Raw genomic sequence first — 18307 nt, 5'->3', positions numbered from 1 at the left:
CAATTCTACATTTTATATAGTTCTTTCCTTGAATGTAATAGTTCTATTTCTTTCATCACTAAGTGTATTTATCTGATCCTCTAGGGCTGCAGGGTTCTAGTCGATGCACGGGACAAACTAGGGATCCCTTGGCAGTATACAGAGAATGAGAAGCATGGCATGTTTCTAATGGCCTTTGAAAATAAAGCCGGGATGCCCATTGAGCCGTCTGTGTTCCAGTTGTATGTACCTGCTCTGACGGGCCTGTGGAAGGATTCTGGGATCAAGGAGGCTTTTAGCCGTCGAAGTGAATTTCAGCTGGTAAGTAAGCTAAATGGTTTGCTGAACAAAGAACAAACTCATCACAATTATCTGTATTCTTGAATGGTGACCAGAAGGTTATTTTAGTATAAGACTTCCCTTAAGCTGAAGGAGCAAACTATAGCAGTGCTATAAATCCTGATATAGGTAGCAGAGGAGACAAAGCTGAACTATCTGTATTCAGCAGTAAGTGAGACTACAAAAAGTGATGCAGGTATGAGATGTGATAGGAAGACTAGTTTGATTCCTCATAAGCATCCTTACAGCTACCTCATTTTGTATGACCCTTCTTGGTCTTTTGATTGCATGGATTTATTTTAACCTTTTTACAGTTGTTAGTTCCTTAGCATATGATAATAAATAAATAATAATAAAATTTTATTTATTAGTCGCCCATCTGTCCAACTTAACGGACACTCTGGGCGACGTACACAATATAAAATACAATATCAACATATTCATAACAATCACAGTATTAATATCATATCATCTAAAAAACCATCCTACACTGATACAGTATAAAACCTAACCCACCCCAGAGATCCCATAGGCCTGCCTGAAAAGCCAGGTTTTTAAGGCGCGGCGAAAGGTCATCAGGGAGGGGGCATGCCGAAGGTCAAAGGGAAGCAAGTTCCAGAGGGTGGGGGCCACGATTGAAAAAGCCCTCTCCCTGGTCCGCACCAGCCTAGCTGTTTTCACCGGTGGGACCGAGAGAAGGTCTTGTGTTATGCCAACTATGGTAAAATTCAAAAAGCATCTTACAAAAATCTGATAATTACTTTGGAGTGCTTATTAAGCAATATGTATGCATTGTAACTGGGTAATTTCTATGCAACACAAAGTCTTTCTCTTTTTTCTACCCAATTCTGAAGTACACACCATGATCCTGCAAGTCCTTTTACATGGACATGTGGGCTTACCTGCATTCAGAGCAGCACCAGAGCAGGTGGGGAAAGGTGTGGCTTTTCTTTTCTTTTAAATCAGCACTACATTTGGATATTGCTGGATTTGGATTATCCTCTTTCAGTAAAGTAGTATTGTGAAAGTGGTGTTTTTCTCTTTTAAACCCTTACCGAATTTAATTTTGCTAAAAATAGCTTTTTTTGAAATGAAGGAAATCTACAGTTCTTTGTCACTGAAAATGTAGAACTGATCTCCAGCTGCCTTCTTCCTGCAAAGGTTTAGTTTCTAGATCCAGATTTTATTATAGCTTGCTAATGTGTCCTTTTTAGTCTTATAATATAACAACAAATTGAAGATTAAATAGAAATCTGGTCTGTTCCTCAAGAGAGAGAACTGGGATATGACCCTAAGCTAAAGTTGCATTAGAGTTGACCTAGAGTGTACCCCTACACAATATAACAGAACTTTGTTAGCAGTTTTTGATGAAAGGGGGCTGGAATATTTTTGGCGCTATCCATTTGCGGTTTTATACTCCACCCAGCATGACAGCATGCATGGAATCATTTGTATCGTATATCATGGGCATGATTTTGGCCAAATGTCAATGGGATGATCGTATTGGGTGTCTTTAGTTTAAATAGCTTTTTGCTTACACAGTTCACCAAATTAGAATTTTATGTAGAAAATGTTCACTAGAATGGTGGATTTGACTCAAAGCAAGTTTAAGTTTGTTTAAGATAAGAAATGAAGCACAAATTATTTAACCAAAGGCATAGTTTGCATGTCCTGGTAATCTCTAGTTGATCATTTCTTATGGTCACATCTCTGGTCTTTTTTTACTCCTCTCTGCTAACATCAGGATGAAGCAACCATGTCTGAACCAGGGATTGTGGTTTGTTTTGCTCATAACAAATGGCAACTTGTAGCCAAGGTTTGTTCTTGGTTTACGCATTGTGGTTTGTTGGAGTGAAACAAACCATAATCTCTGGTTCAGATATAGTGCTAAGCCAGGGACTGTTACTTGTGCATGCTTGTGATAAAACAAACGATTCAGAAGGCACATGGTAGACAGTTAGCTATGTGGCTTGTGAAATAAGTCATTAGTGATTTGATTTTTGTTAGCAGCATGAAATTTGTGTTGATAGGCCATTGCCTGACTGGAAATGGAAAGTGACTAAGACCATAGGAGCTCTAAGCATTTGTTACTTTCTACTTTTATACCCGATGCATCCAAGTTCTGACTGTGAGTCTTTGCCTAGGACCTTGAGCTTTTCAGCACCGTGTAGATGGATTCTATAATAGCAGTATTTTCTCTGCTTCCCTTTTTCTCCCCTAAAACACACTAACTAGCTTTCTCCCATCTGTGCCTCCTGGTAAGTCCCACTGTCTCTTTTATGCAAGCAAATACTTCTGTTACAAAAGCTTCTTTGTGTATATCTGCTACATTGTCACATCTCTGTCCTCTTTGGCAGGGTAACTACAGAATAAGAATTCTTTTGTAATTGGTATATTTTTTCTCCCCAACCCCCATATCTTTTGTGTGTGTATGAAAGGAATATATTACTTTCTATAGAGATTCTATAATTTCTACTTCCTTTGGCGCTTTTGTATCAATCCGGACTGTAGAGAGATCACTTAATAGACTATAGAAGTATGTTGAATGATAATGCCCTTTAAAAACTTTTCCATATCATTACCAGAGTCTTGTAAACTCTTCTTGCACATAGCACTTCTGAGCGTTCAAAGCAGTTCATATGCATTTAGTAATTCCTTCAACAACGTTGTAAGACACATTGGAGCCTGAGAGGTAGCAGCTTTTTGAAGGCCTTCTAGTCCAAAGTGGGATTTGATGGACTTCTCCTATATGCACCTGTTTAAGAATTAATATCTTCATCAGAACTTCTTCCCCAAATGCCTCCACCTTCAGAGATGGGGCAAGTGGCAACTTAAAAAAGGACTTTTTGGGTGATATCTCCCTGTTTCTTGAATGCCTTCTAAAAATTGCTTACCTGGTACCTAACATTTAACAAGGGCACCAGGATAAGACCTCTGTTTTTACCCAGGTGTGTTGGCAGTGTTTTTTTTTTTATTGAACAGTGACTTTGCCCACCCAGTGGGATTTTTATACTGAATTGATTTTAACTGATGTTAATCTTGTTTATGTTATGATGTTGCTGCTTCTATACTTTCCAGTTATTTGGCTGTCCAATCTTCTGCTATTACAATGCAGTGGGGTTTTTTTAAGTGCGTTGATCTATGCATGTTTGTTCTGAGGAACTTTAGCTAAATATTGGTGGAAAGTGGTTACAAATACTCAAAATAAAACATGAAACTTGCAATTAATTCATTTTATTCAGAGAGAGTATTCCCATAATTCAGAAGTACTTTTAAATATCAAAACAGATCCATAAGAGGACATGCTTTGTTGAAAGCTTTCTAAAAGCCCACTGTATAAACAAGACTGTTTTTACAAATTAATATTTATAGCTTGTCCCATATCTAATTTATACTGTATAAAATTCTGCTCTGTTACAAAGCACAATTTCCCTTTACGATCAAGAGCAAGGGTTCCCAAAACTGTGGTATGTGGATGGTCTGTGACATGTCTGCATTAAATATTCATATTGATTTTAACTGCATTCTTATTGCTTCATTTATTTTTTATATTTTGTTTTATTGTACTATGGTCTGAGTTCTATGGAATGCAACAGAAGCAATAAAAATATAATTAAAAACTATACAGCATCTAGCAAAGTGTATTACAATTGCTACAACAGGCAGTAAAAGTCATTAATTGGTCTGTCAAGACCATCAGCAATTTTCAAGTGGTCCATGGGGAAAAGGTTTTGGGAATCATGGACCTAGAGTTTCTAAATATCTACATCTTGCCAATTTGTAGCTTCCATTGTCACTTCTGAAGCTTTTTTAACAGCTGTCTTCCCTTCCTCTGGTGTTTTCTGCTGTTTATGAGCATTGATGGTATAGTCCAATGGTTAGATTGTTGGATTTGGACCTGGGAGACAGGGTTCAAATCTCTGCTCAGCCATGAAGGCATGAATCACTGGGTGACTTTGGGCCAATTACTGTGTCTCAGCCTAACCTACTTCACAGGGTTCTTGTGAGGATAAAATTAAGAGCTTCAGCTCCTTGGAGGAAATATGGGTATAAACAAAACAATAAAATTTTAAAAATCTGCTTGGGCTGTTCCACTTCATAGTGCCAGTAAGAGGAACACTCTCCCGCAAAGGAGATACTTGCACGTGGAAAACTAGGGAGAATACTTGGCTAGAATCTACTTCTCTGTGTGCAGGGATTTTTTGTATGGAATAACATTCCATCATGTCAGTGTCAATGTTTATACCCTGGATTTCAGCTAAGATTGGTACCTAATAATTGGTACCTAAAAATAATTTACATCAAATTATTTGTTACTTGTTCCTACCCTTCTGTATACTTGGAACTGAAAGTTGATTGTCTTTATATCATCTGCAAGGCCTCATTCAAAGATGTCATAATATTTTTCTCTGACTCATTCAGGTGAATCATATACAGAACTTTGTATCTTTTTTGGGTTGTTAGTGATCTTGTTTTGAGATGTGAATATCTGGTTGTAATCTATGTGAAACTGTATAAGTAATCAAAGATGAACTACTGTGCAGGAGAAACTGCAACTGACAAGTTGGCACATATCTTTAAATATTTTTTTCCTTGTGGAAATATGAAGTACCTTATGAAATGTGTAATTTGATTAGGAATATAAATGACACAAAGTTATTTAAATTACCCTTCTGAATGAAAACTGCATTATTTATTTATATTATTTATTTATTATTTCAATTTATATACCGCCCTTAGCGAAATAGCTCTCAGGGCGGTGAATAAACAAAATAAAATACAATATATCATAATAAAAATACAAAAACATATACAAACAAACAACGAAAAGCACAGCAAAAACAAAATAAATACTACAAAAATTAAAATACAGATTAAAAGATTAAAAAAGTTAAGAAGATTAAAATGCCTGGGAGCATAAAAAGGTCTTTACCTGGCGCCGAAAAGATGGAAGTGTGGGCGCCAGGCGTACCTCTTCGGGGAGGCTGTTCCACAACTCAGGGGCCACCACAGAAAAGGCCCTAGATCTCGTAACCACCCTCCGGGCTTCCCGATGGGTTGGTACCCAGAGGAGGGCCTTAGATTCTGAACGAAGTGAACGGGTAGGTTCATAGTGAGAGAGGCGCTTGCAGACTTGCCAACTTCTGAGAGAACATATTTTCTTCACACTACTTAATGCAGTTGTTGGGGTGGGGCAATATTTATTACACTTTTTGCAGGGAGGGATTGTACAATGTTTATCTCACATACCACTTTACTATGTACTTTATAAAAAGGTTAAAACAAGAAATTAAAAATATTTTAAAGCAATTATTACATCTAGATTGTGTTTTAAATTGTTTTTAAAAGATGTGTTTTTAAATTTGTATATTTGTTTTAATGTTTTTAGTTATTGTAAACCACCCAGAAAGCTTCGACTATGGGGCAGTATATAAATACAATAAATAAATAAATACATCTATGTACTTGAGACTGTGGTAACTGTAAGACAAAAAAATTAGTGATCCTGAATGTCAACAGTTTGAAGTCCATTTCTTGTGCCCAGCTCTAAATGAATTTTGTTTTGCACTTGGATTGATCCTTGCATGAATAAGGGTATATAGAAACTCCAGATGCTGGGAACAGTGGGAGAGGACTAGTGTCTTCATGTCTTTGTAGACCATAAACATCTGTATGGCCAGTCTGGGAAATGGAATGCTGGACTAGACAGGACTTTTGATCTGATCCAGCAGAGCTCTTCATATGTTCTTAATCTATGAGATCAAAATGAATTGGGTCATATTGTGACTTTGCCTGGGTTTGATAAAACATAACCTATCAAATCGTATAGTTTCAGAAATAAGAAACTTGCAGTGACCTGTTCACTGTTGTCTATGGCCTCAAATTGCAGAAATGCATACAATGACCTACAGGTATCTGATTATTTATCAGCTGTTGCTTACTCCTTGCAAACCTTTTAGTTATCTTGAAAGAGATAATTAATACATTTCTGGGTCTATATAGTCAGATATAATGTCGCAGTGACCCATGGCTTCCTTTTATTGGGGCTTTCTGTTCATCCTGTCAGAAAAAGAGCCCCAAGAATGCTTTTCCTTCAGGAATTGGAGCACAAAGATAACTAATAGGCAACAATTTCCTGATAGTTGCTGAAAGTCTAGTGGTTCCCAGCAAGTACCTTAGCACCAATCGGGACAGGCTGTTTGGGTGGCCAACAGGGGAGACTAGAATGTTTGCTATCGGTAGACTTTCTTCTTTTGAAAATACTGAGGGTATAACTATCCCATAGCTATTAGTCTCCAGGCAGCCATGGTACTTTCTCTAGCTTTGAGCTGGCTGTGGAGGAAGGGGATCAGTTGCACTATCCTGAGAATGAGCAGCAGCAAAAAGTGAGGGATGTGGGGAGAAGGAGAGGGGCAAAACATCAAATGGGTGCTCAGAAAACCAGTTTATTGTGGTGTATAATATGCCCAATTATTTTGAATAGTCATCAGGGACTACTACTACTACTAGTAATAATAATTGCTCTCCCTTCTCCCTGAAGTACAAGAGTGGGTCACAACCATTTAAAATACAACATTAAAAACAGTTTAAAACAAATTACAGCCACAAGAATAGTATAGGTCCTAAAAATATAAATCCCAAGTGTCAAAGGCCAGAGTAAAGAGGTGCATCTTCAGCATATAATGAAAACTCCATCTCTGCTATCTGTTTGGTGCCTTTTGAAGACTTTCCTCTTTTAACAAGACTTTTAGGTTGAGACCTCTCCTAGTCTGCGTCTGTTAGAATTGCTTAATTTGTTTTTTAATATGTTTTTAACCCTTTTTAAAATGTTTTTAATGCTGTTTTGTCTTAATGTATTTTGAGATCTGTTTTTATGATGTTTTAAAGTGTTTTTAGCGCTTTGTTTGCCACCCTGGGCTCCTTGCTGGGAGGAAGGGTAGGATGCAAATGAAATAATAAATAAATAAATGAAATGAAATAATAAATAAATAAAACTATAGTGAAGGTGCCAATGCACCTTTTTGGGGAAGGAAATCCACAACTTATTTCATTGTTGTATAACTGCAATTCATTTAGAAAAGTTTTATTGGGCAGGATCTTGCTGAGAATTGTATGCATGGAAGAAGAGGAAATGGCCCTCGCTTATGATCCTACTACTCTGCATACAATTATGTCTGTATATATATCCCATTGGTTTTGGCTGAACATATATATGTGCCACCATGAGCAGAATTGAAACCTGTATTTATTGGATCCTCAGTTTGATACTATTTGCTTTCTATGGACAATATTTTTACCTGTTGTGACTGTACCTCCAGAACTTTTGACAATCTTATCTTTTGAGATTTAAGTGCTGTTTCACATAAGGTTTTAGTGGCTGCTAGAGTTGTGATCAAGCAATCCATTCCCATCAGGAAATGTTGGCAGATGTGAGAAATTATGAAGGAAACTGGAGATCAAACCTTTGCTGAGCCTGTACCAGACAGTGGTAAAATCACTAGTGTAACCTGCTCTATTTCTGTCTGGCAAGGAGAAAGCTCTGATATGTGCAGATAAAGCTCAATCCAGTGGGCAAGACTGGTTTTTTGATGAAATAACAACACAAAATCCAGCAGAAATTCATTTGGAAGGCTTCAACAAATCTTTAATTGTGGTAAAGATAAAGCTTGGCCTCAGAATATGAGAAATAAGTAGAGTCAGCTGTGTCAACTTTGCCAATAATGGGGAAAGGCTACATCAGAATCAGAATCACTTTATTACAGTCATAAGACCAGTCAACATTAGAACAAGTGGCAAAATCCATGCCAGTACCCTGGGCGAGGACGACAAAGACAACAACTGCTACTTATTATTATTATTACTACTACTACTATGGTTACTATTATTTATGTATTACATTTATACCCCACCTTTCTTTGTTCATGAAACCCAAGGCAGCTTACATATGGTTTCCAGGCAGTCTCCCATCCAGGCACTGACCAGACCTGACCCTGCTTAGCTTCAGCAGGATGCTGGCCTCATGTGCCTTCAGACCATAGCCTGGGATTTAATCTTTTATCCTGCCCTTCTTTCCAAAAGAGCCTAGGGCAGCAAATAACAAGCAATAAAACATCTTTAAAAGTCTCCAGATGTAAAGTTGACAACAAGTTGACAATATATATAATTCAGCTATTCTGCAATCTCCTTTTCCTGCTTTAGCACACCTTTGATTCACTTGTGCAAAGGTCCAGCCACCTCCCTAGTATGTTTCCTAATGTATTTTTAAAAATTGTGGCTGTTAGTCTTAATGTTTTTAGTGATGTGTTTCTTGGATTTATTTTTGCACCCCGGTGTTCGCTTGTATTTCTTTTTTCATTCCCAGAAACATCTGGCTAGCCATTGTTAGAAATTGAATGTAGGACTAGATGTCAGATCATGGGTTTAATATCTTAATAGCACCTGACCTGGCAGTTGTAGGCCATTTTTCATGCAGGGAGTAGGGGATTCTAGTGTGGGTTGTCTCTGCCCATTTGCGCTGCTAGCAGAAAGCCAGAGTTTGAAAGGGGTTAGATGAGTGGGCCAAACAACCTCTTTCAGATTCACTGCATCCCTCATCGTGGCTCTCCCATGCCATGGACCCTTCCATTTCTATGTTTTCCTCTCTTTTGTCCTTTGTTCAGCACCTGGTAGGGACTTCCCCCCACCCCCTAGCAGCAGAGAGGAGTGAAGGGGAGGGACAAAGGAGTAAGAGCTGGTCAGCAGATTGAGGAGCAGCAGCCATGAGGTCGCTAGCTCTATTGGCTGACTCAGACAACGCAACAAGGTCCTGGGTCACCTGCAGAAGGGAATCCAATATTGTCCACAATGGATCCCATGGCCATGGAAGCCTCAGGGCTCCAAATCAGGACTACCAGCATGGTAGCATCTGCAAACACAACAATGGTGAGGCAGCAAGGGGAGACTGGGCTTGCCTTCCCCACCAATTCCCATGGAAGTCCAGGCCCTTGCACCAAAGCTCCTCTGGTGGGTAGACCTTGTCCTCAACCAAGGCCTATCCACCAATACGCCGTTGCAAGGAGCTTTCCAACATCTGGCAGCAGCAGCAAGCAACTCCCAGGATGTGGAGCCATATTCTGGGCCTACAGACCAGGTCCATGTGGCCAGTGCAGCAAGCGGATGCCACTTTGGAAAAAAGCACTGGGAAATGTCTTCCTCCTCCACCTCTCCTTCTTCATCTCCCTCCTCATCCTTATCACCCAGCCACAACTGGCACAGTCATGCAGTGTTCTATAGGAACCACAGGGACCAGGAGAGAGGAAAGGCAGCTCCTAGTCTCTCCTTCCAGAAAGACTCAGAGCTGGTGAAGCCCCAATGGGGGGTGGGGGAGGTGACCTTCCTGTCCGGCTGAGCCAGGAGAAATGCCATTGGGGAACTGAAAAAGGCTTCCCTATTTATTCATCTTCCTCAGACACTAAGCCTCTTATCAGAAAGGCCTGGAAGAGGGCCAGCCTTTCCATGCCTGACCAGCAGGAAGCAGAGCAGGCCAAGGCCTTTGGGGGTGCATCCATAGGTTTTCAAAAGTGCAAGCCTTGTAAGAGGGTTTTCTCTTTCCCTGAGGATTTAAGGACACCATATTTAAAGAGTGATAGATCCAGGAAGTCTCCAGGGCCTTATGTTCTTTGGTGAAGCACCTTTACCCCTTTGAAAAGTCAGAACTAAACTTTTTAAAGGTCCCACTTGTGGACCCCATTGTGGCCTCCTTAGCACACGGGGCGACGGTGGTCCAGCACAGGAAAAACCACTCTAAGAACCCTGTGGATAGAAAAGTGGAAGCCCTTCTACACAGGTCCCACAAGACCTCAACATCAAGGCATCCACGACAGCCTCCTTCATGGCAAGGGCTTCTTTCTTGTTCTCCAGACAGTATCTGCAAATTTATCGCTCTGCGGAGTCCCCAACTTCTAGCTCCAGTTGAAAGGATGTCTGGTAACCAAACCAGGAAAGATCTCTTATCTAACCTCTGAAGAGCCACTGTCTGTCAAAGGTGACAGTAGATGCTCCACCAATCTGATTCAGTGCACTGTGATCCTTCCGGCTTGTTCACTAAAAAAGCTTTATGTGAAACATGTCTGTAGTCATATGTTTTATAACTAAAAGGTCTACAGCTGTGAATATAGTTTTTCACTTAGACTGTATTCCTTATGAAAGGAAGATGAGTTCTTTTCCCTAGTTAAAGAGGCTGTGTGAAGTAACTGTAATTGACTTGACTATTTGCTTTAATGTCTCTTTCAAAAAATCTTTTTTTGGCAGAAACATCCTTCAAGATGTTCTATTTGAGAAGGTGGAAAACGTTACTTTGAGTTTTAATTTACTCACACCTTTCAAATGTTTCCTCTGTTTGAAATGCTGATTTCTGCAATTCAGACTATAACTGACTTGTGCTTCATTTGGCTTGATGCCTGAATAAACGTTAGATATGTGTCCTGAGAGGTTAACTTGCCCTACCGCATCACTAAAAAGAAGCTGCTTAACTGAGGTCCATTTATTCATTTAAGTCTGGCAAGTAAACATAGAAACTTCTACCAGGAAAGAAATAGCTTTTAATTGCCATTGCTTTACGTAACATGTTATGTGATGAAATCCTAATATTTTGGACCTCTCTCCAGTAATGCTTAGACCAACAGAAATAATGTTGCAGCATGGGTGCTGATGTTTTGCCAGTCTTCAGTGCAATTTTTAAGGAATGTATGTACCCTTTTGAGGGGTGAGTATTTTTCTACTGCAAGTCACTATGTTGCAAAACAGTGTAGCCTATGAGTGAAACATCTAGCTCCCAATATTCCAGCTGAGGTGGCCTCTCCCTCCCCCAGTTGTTACCACAGGGCTATCTGAGGACTATCTTGCTCTTCCGGAAGGGGAGAGAAAAGACAGAACAGCCTGAAGAACTGCCAGTCATCTAGCTTTCAGTATTCCAGCTTAGATGACCTCTTTCTCAACAGCCACCATCACAGGACTACTCAAGAATCATTTTGCCTGGAGGTGAGAGGAAGCGAGATTTTTTAAAAATCTCCTCTGTAGCTTATTCTAGTTGTTTCACATCACAGTTTTACTTGGTGCTTACTATTTTAATATTTTTGCTTGTGAAACATCCTGGGAGGTTCACCTGGAAGTAGACATCACAACTATTTTCCTTATTTATTTGTAAATATATTTGTATACCACTATTTCATTTAAAAAATCAAAGTGGTTTACAAGAAGTTTTTTTAAAAAAAACTTGTACAGTAAAAAACATTTAAAAATACAGTAGAAACAGTGGTCAACTTGAGCTATCCATCACGGCCCCAAGATCTTTTTCCTGGTTGGTCACCCCCAGTTCAGACCCATCAGTGTACATGTGGTTAGGGTTTTCCCCCCATTGTGCATCTGTTTACACATGCTCACATTGAATTGCATTTGTCATTTTAATACTCTTTCACCCAGTTTGGAGAGATCCCTTTGATCCTCCTCACTATCTCTTTTTGTTTTCACCACGCTGAACAATTTGGTGTCATCAGCAAACTTAACCATCTCACTGCTCACCCCTGAGTCCAGGTAATTTATGAATTGGTAAAAAGCACCAGGCCCAGTACTAGTCCTTGGAGGAAACCCATTTCTTACATCCCTCCATTGTGAGAATTGTCCGTTGATTCCTACTCTGTTCTTCCTGTTCTTTAGCCCGATACTGTTTTATTCTTAAACTTGATGGTGATGTTTTTAGTTGTCGCCTGGAGACATTTATATTTGGTGACAAATGGAATAGATGGTGGTGGCGATAATAATGATAATAGGACAAATCATATCCCATGACTGGTTCTGATATTTATTTATAATCTGCACTTTCATAAAAGTATATAATGGCAGTATATATTGTGATTAGTGAATCACTGTAGCTCATCCCCAGTCCAACACCTTATTTCTGAAGTTGGTTGCATGAAACCAAGTATCTCTTGTTGAACAATCTCTTCTGAGGTATTGCCAATGATCTATATATCTACGAGACAAGCAGACAGATGTGAACTTAATAGTGCACCATATATACATTTTCTGTGTTGCTGTGACATGTTCTGCTCTTTCTGCTGGAAATGGGTTGGTGCACTAGTTTCAACACTTCTACTCAAACAGCAGCCTCTTAGCAACTCAATAGCCCTTCATTGGAGAACCTCCAAGAGGATATTTTACTTATTTTATTTATTTATTATTTGATTTATATCCCACCCTTCCTCCCAGCAGGAGCCCAGGGCAGCAAATAGAAATGCTAAAAACCCTTTAAAACATCATAAAAAGACCTTAAAATGCATTAAAACAAAACAAAAACATTCAAAAAAAGCTTTGAAAACATCTTTTTTTTAAAAAAAGGTTAAAAACATTATTAAAGAAAACGTATGATACAATGTATTGGAGTCTGTTGTTTAACTTATAGCTTAAAATTCAACAGAGGGAAATGGGTTCATACAATAACTGCAGGTTTGTCAGCCAAAATGTTCTCTTCTTTATTCTGAAAGTATCTCCACTGAATAAAAAATATTCAGTCATCTTCTAACAAAGTTTTAATATCAAAGTGCTGAGAAATAACTATGCATCAAGGTTGGTTAAAGCATTAACATTGTGACAGTTTCTGTTTATAGTTTGGATGTGCAAAATATTGCTTTAGATTGCGCAGTGCAAGTCCAAAATCTATAGTGTGCAGGCTTTTGAGTTCTACAGAATTCTTCATCTGATTAGATGGTAAACAAAAAAAGTGTGTTGGGGGGAGACTTGGTGGTAGTAACCCAGTGAGACTGCATATAGTCTCAAGGCAGAATGTGGGAGGAGGGAAACTTTCAAATGAGGCTCTTTAAGGTGTCATGCAGGCATCAGGTGGAATCAAGGGGAAAGAAGTGTAGCAATGGCTGTGGTTACTCTACTGCCCACTAGAGGCAAAATCTAAAGCTGATTTTACAATTAAGGTATTCCAAGGCGTGGTTGTTATTTTAAGAATATACTGAAGAACTGATACCTTATGTACTTTTTTAGGGAAAGCTCTAGTATAAAGAACTGGCTCATAGCCTTTTGAGAACAGAGGTGTTTTAGTCTGAAACTGCAATCCTAGACTAATCCATTGCCAGTTCATTGCTGATCTGTGAAGTAAAGTTCAGTATCTAAAATAGCAGTATTACATGGCTTAGCTGCTAAGCATGCTAGAGCCTTATTTTGAAAGATAGTTCTTCTATCTTAGTTAATGATGTTGGAGGCCCCAGAGCAACTTGTGCGCTACTCTGTTAACTTCAGCTTCTCCCAGCCTGTTTTGATTACATCCCATTGGGTCTTGCTGTCCATGGATGTAGCTGTCAAAATTTATCAACACATCTTTGAGGTAAATTAAGTAAGTTCACACTCCTAAAATAGCATATTTGGTTATTTCTGAATTTAGTTTACATTTCTGGTAGAGTATTCAGAGAGAGAAAAGGCATATCTGCACGGAACTACATTGTTACTACTTGGATTGCCAATCTAGCAAAATGCTGTTTGCCCTTAATTTACTCCAGTAGCTCCAAAACTCCCCCCACCTCTGGACCACAATTTTTTTTTGCATGTTTAGCAATTGGAATGTGCTGTGCTAGATGCTGAAAATAAAATTTTTAAATTATATGGAATTCAAATTTTAATATAAGAAAATATAATACGAAATAAAAGAAGCAATAAAAATACAGTTAAAAATCAATATAAACAGACAACTCCCACTCAGAGTCACTTTCTATCTCTTGTATGCACTCTCTCTTAGTTTCTTCTTTATCGCTGCTTCCTTCATTTGACTGTCCACTACTTTCAAGCATTTGTCAGCCTCATTTGCTGCTCAGGACCTTCCCCCATCTTGCCATCAACCACAGCTTTATTCTCCTGAGGAAGGCAGAGCCTCCTCCCCATGTCACTTTGGTCTGTCTTGTTCCCTTTCCAGGAGGTCCACTGGGTTCTAAGACCAACACACACACACCCCTTGTTCTTCACACACATGTAGTTCTGCAGAGTTGTCACAATGGGCCACTTGAATGAAGCTTGTGGATCCACAAACCACACTTTGAGAATCCCTGATCTACTCTTTTTAAAAGATCTCATTACTACTTTACTAAACTTCTAGCTCCTTTTAAAAAGTATAGTTTTCTGGAGCATAACATGCTGTAAGTCAAAAACTATTACAAAGTTTAGCCTTTATTCATTCATTCTGGCCTTCTGTTCAGTCTTAGTTTTCGGTATAATGATTCTTAAGAGGCATTGAGATATTTACAAGTTTAAGTCTTCCATTTTTATACAGAGGTATCCAAATTATTACTTTAACTAAAATATCACTTTAACAAGCATACACAGGAGTTGACACCTGAGTGGGAGCCATTTAACACATGCAGCTTACAGTGTTAACTGCTTGTTTTTGAATATCAGTGTTAATACTGTGAATTTGATATAAGTGTGAAATTGATGTTTCATCTGCTTAACTCTTCACTTACTAATTGGTAAGGAGTAAACTCAATTGACTGTCTGATGCAACCCAGACTTAAAAATTGCAGATCCACTTCTCCTTTGGCAAAAAAATAAATTGAATGTAGAATTTACACTCTTGACCAACTTGTGGAATGGGATGGAGAATCTTTGTGGTTTTTTGAATTGCAAAATAAATACAGCCTGACAGCTGCAGTCAACTGGTAATATTTGTAACGGGTTGGGAACCTATGGCCCTCAGATGCTGCTGGACTATAACTACCATCATCTCTGGCCATTGGCCATGCTATAGGGGCTGTTGGTAGTTGGAATCCAACAGTAGAGGGTCACAGGTTCTGTACCCCAGTTTTACAATTATAAATCACTTTTAACATCATCTATGGCCCATCATTTCTTAATGTGGCACTCAGACTTGAGATCAATATTAGATTATAAATATTGCTACATTACCCTCTCCCATTCTTTTCAACATTTCCAAAAAGATTAGTGATAAGCAGGACAGGGCCCAGTTGTCTTACTTTAGGTTAATGCCCTTCTTTTAGGTACAGTTACCTCCTCTGAGCCTTTGGCTTAAAGGATCTTACACATATCTTATAAATGGGTGAGATCCAATGTTGGTTCTACTCAGAATAAACCCACAGAAATTAATGGACATGACTAACTTTGGTTTATTTATTTATTGGGTTTGCTCTGGATAGAACTTAGTTGGATACAACCCAGTGTATGCACACACGCAAAATAGGAAGCATCCGGGGGGGGGGATAAAAAGGAGACCTCGTCTCAAGATGCTGAAGAGTATTGCACTTTTTTATACATTAGAGTAAATCAAAACACCTTGCAGAACTGATATTTTAACCATTTTCTTTTCTCTTAAACTACAACATATTAAATCTGTTCTTCCTAGATGGAGAAAGTGCTGGCAGGAGTTGTAGTATTCCTTGGAGTAGGAAGAAAGTCAAAGTAGCTTTAAGCTTGTCAGCACTTTGGAAATTTCTGGGGATGGATTTAAAGAATACATGCTTGCTTGTGAGAAATACTGGAGGTAATTCTTATAAGCTGGCTTTCATATGATTTACTGTGTTGAGTAATTGGCAAGATGGATTTTTTTGTCCTCAAATATTATTGGGGCTTCTAAACTCTGTTCTACCAGAGTGGCTGGTATTTTTGTTTGTGTCATTTGCCAAGAGATAACATTGGGAATTGAGACTTAGCAGCTACCTTATTCCCTCTGAGTAAAGAAAGGGAGTGGGAAAGGGTGGGCTTCAGTATGGCACCATGCTGACATGTGAATATCAAGCTAGAATTGCATAGGCCTTTCCTTTTAAGATTAAGAATAGACCTCTACTGTCATAGTCATATCCTGATAGAAAGTTTAAACAATGATTAGATGGGACTGAATCAATGGCTCTTGCAAACCCATCTCTGGTGTGGCAGAGCTAACTGGTACTTGCTTAGTACTTTAGTGACCTGTGTGTGATGAAACAGAAGGGCCGACAACTAGAATGCAGGTGGCATGAATCTTGATGTGAACCTGACTGAATACAGGTGAGAGCACATCATCATGCTTACCATGTGGGAGTGAAGGTGAAGAAAACTGACTACTTTGTCACATAGCATTCACAATTAGCCATCTGGCAGAGCTTTTCCAACTGGTGAATGGGCTTTTGTCATCTGGTCAAGAGTGTTCTTCTGACATATTCAACAGTGGGCTGTGACAATTTTGTGAGGCACTTTCAGGACAAAATTCTTCAGATTTGGGCAGAGTTGGATTCCACAGTTAGAGCAAGTCCACTGCAGGCATCCAGAGTGCTGTCTGTTCCATCTGTACTGGATCAGTTTTGATTATTGTGGCCTGAGGAAGTGAACAAGCTGGTTGGAGAAGTGCACTGACCACCTCCTTGACCTTGTCCATCTTGGATTTTTAGGGCTAGCTGGAGGGGATTGATTATGTGGGTCAAAAGAGTGATTAATTCCTCACTGGAGGAAGGGAGGTACTATCTGTCTTTAAGGAGGTGTTCAGTGCAGCCAGTTGTTTCAGACATCTTGTAAAGATTTATCTTTTTGCCCAGGCTTTATGACCCATTAGATCAGACTCTGTTTTATGTGTTTGAATCCCCTGGATCTCTGTTTACTTGCTTTATATGCTTTTATATTGGCTTTAGGTTGTATATTTGTTTGATGGATATTTGCTTTTGTATTGTACATAGTATACACTGCTTAGAGATTTTAAAAATATTAAGCCATTTAGAAATGCTTTAAATAACTTTTAACTTTTGCTCTGTTCTGCAATTCCTGGCCTAGATTTAAGCTTAAACTGCAGGACTGTCCAGGGACAAAGGAAGGAAAATAATCTAGCAAATATAGACCAAATAATCTAGTTTCTGATCTTAGATGAGAACAAACTAAGAAGATGGAGGCTTTAAAACTATTTGCGGTAAAAATATCAGAACTGATACAACCTTTTGAAAAAACTGAACATATAGCTAAAACTTCAAGTATGAAATTTGTGCAGCTTGTGCCTGTGGTTCACTAGGCAACAAGAAATTAACTTGTCTTTGTCCTCAGGAGAATTCTCAGGGAGCTCATCTCTAGTGAGTGCTTAATCCATGAAGAAACAAAGTCCTGCTGATACGAGTTACTTTATACAAATATCTAACTAAAAGTTGTACATATGTTGCATCATGTTCTAACACAGTGTGCATGCAGTCTCTTTCCAGGGTGGCAGATCCAAATGTCAGTGCACTAAACAAGGCCCTCCACTTCTTTTAAGTGTCACAAATGAAAATGACCCAAGTGTCTCCATAGTCTCCCTTTTAAGACTAAAGCAGTTAGAAGCTCTACAGTATAGGCCAGAAATATCCAAAGAACAAGATATGAAGCTTTAAGTAATGCTGAAATGTGGAACCTGGCTTATTTCAGGCCTGCTGCTCATAGTTCTGGATTTTCCAATTCCCAGATGTGCAATGACTCATTGCTGCTGCTCAACAATGGGAACAGCACCTCCTATGTGGTCCCAGTTGGCAAGACTGATTCAGAGGATGTACAGCCTTAGAGAGATCTACAGTGCAAAAATGAATCATCTAAGCTTTTGTGTTTAACTCTTTGGGTTGGAGGATATTAATGAGAACATAATCTTGTATATGGCAAAGTAAACTTTGCTATTGATAAGTGAGTTGCTTAATTCTTTCAACAGAATAATAAAAATATAGCTCTGGGGATTTAAAAAAAGACTGCTGAACTAGGCTTCCTTTCCCTCTTGTCAGCATTCCATGCTACTATTAGTTTAGAGTCAGATTTTGCATCTGGAGTAGTAAAGAAAGTGTCTTACTCTTGCGTGGTTGTACTGGACCCCATTTCTCCAAAGCAGCACGTTTTGACATGCCACCCCTGATCTTACTCCTGCATGGCTGCATCAGAGTAATCTAGAAGGTATTTCCTCCCCGACATGAAAGAAGTAGATATCAATTTTCAGTTGCATTTGATGGCAACTGATGTTCCT

General features: G+C 38.9%; 1 protein-coding gene across 2 annotated transcripts in view; it reads left to right on the top strand.

Annotated features, from left to right (window-relative positions):
* The window catches only part of GNA12 (G protein subunit alpha 12), a 46858-nt gene that overhangs the window by 18320 nt on the left and 10231 nt on the right, over positions 1-18307 (top strand). Inside the window, exon 2 of one of the 2 annotated variants that reach the window (XM_061599411.1) lies at positions 85-300. The exons of the other annotated variant lie outside the window; for it this stretch is intronic. Coding sequence (XP_061455395.1) covers positions 85-300 — 216 coding nt within the window. The remainder of the gene's footprint in view (positions 1-84; positions 301-18307) is intronic. 2 annotated transcript variants of the gene reach the window in all.

The sequence above is a fragment of the Rhineura floridana genome, chromosome 17 (genome assembly GCF_030035675.1).
Source record: "Rhineura floridana isolate rRhiFlo1 chromosome 17, rRhiFlo1.hap2, whole genome shotgun sequence".
Lineage (NCBI taxonomy): Eukaryota > Metazoa > Chordata > Lepidosauria > Squamata > Rhineuridae > Rhineura > Rhineura floridana.
Note: the sequence above shows the minus strand (reverse complement) of the source record. Positions and strands in the feature narration are given on the sequence as shown.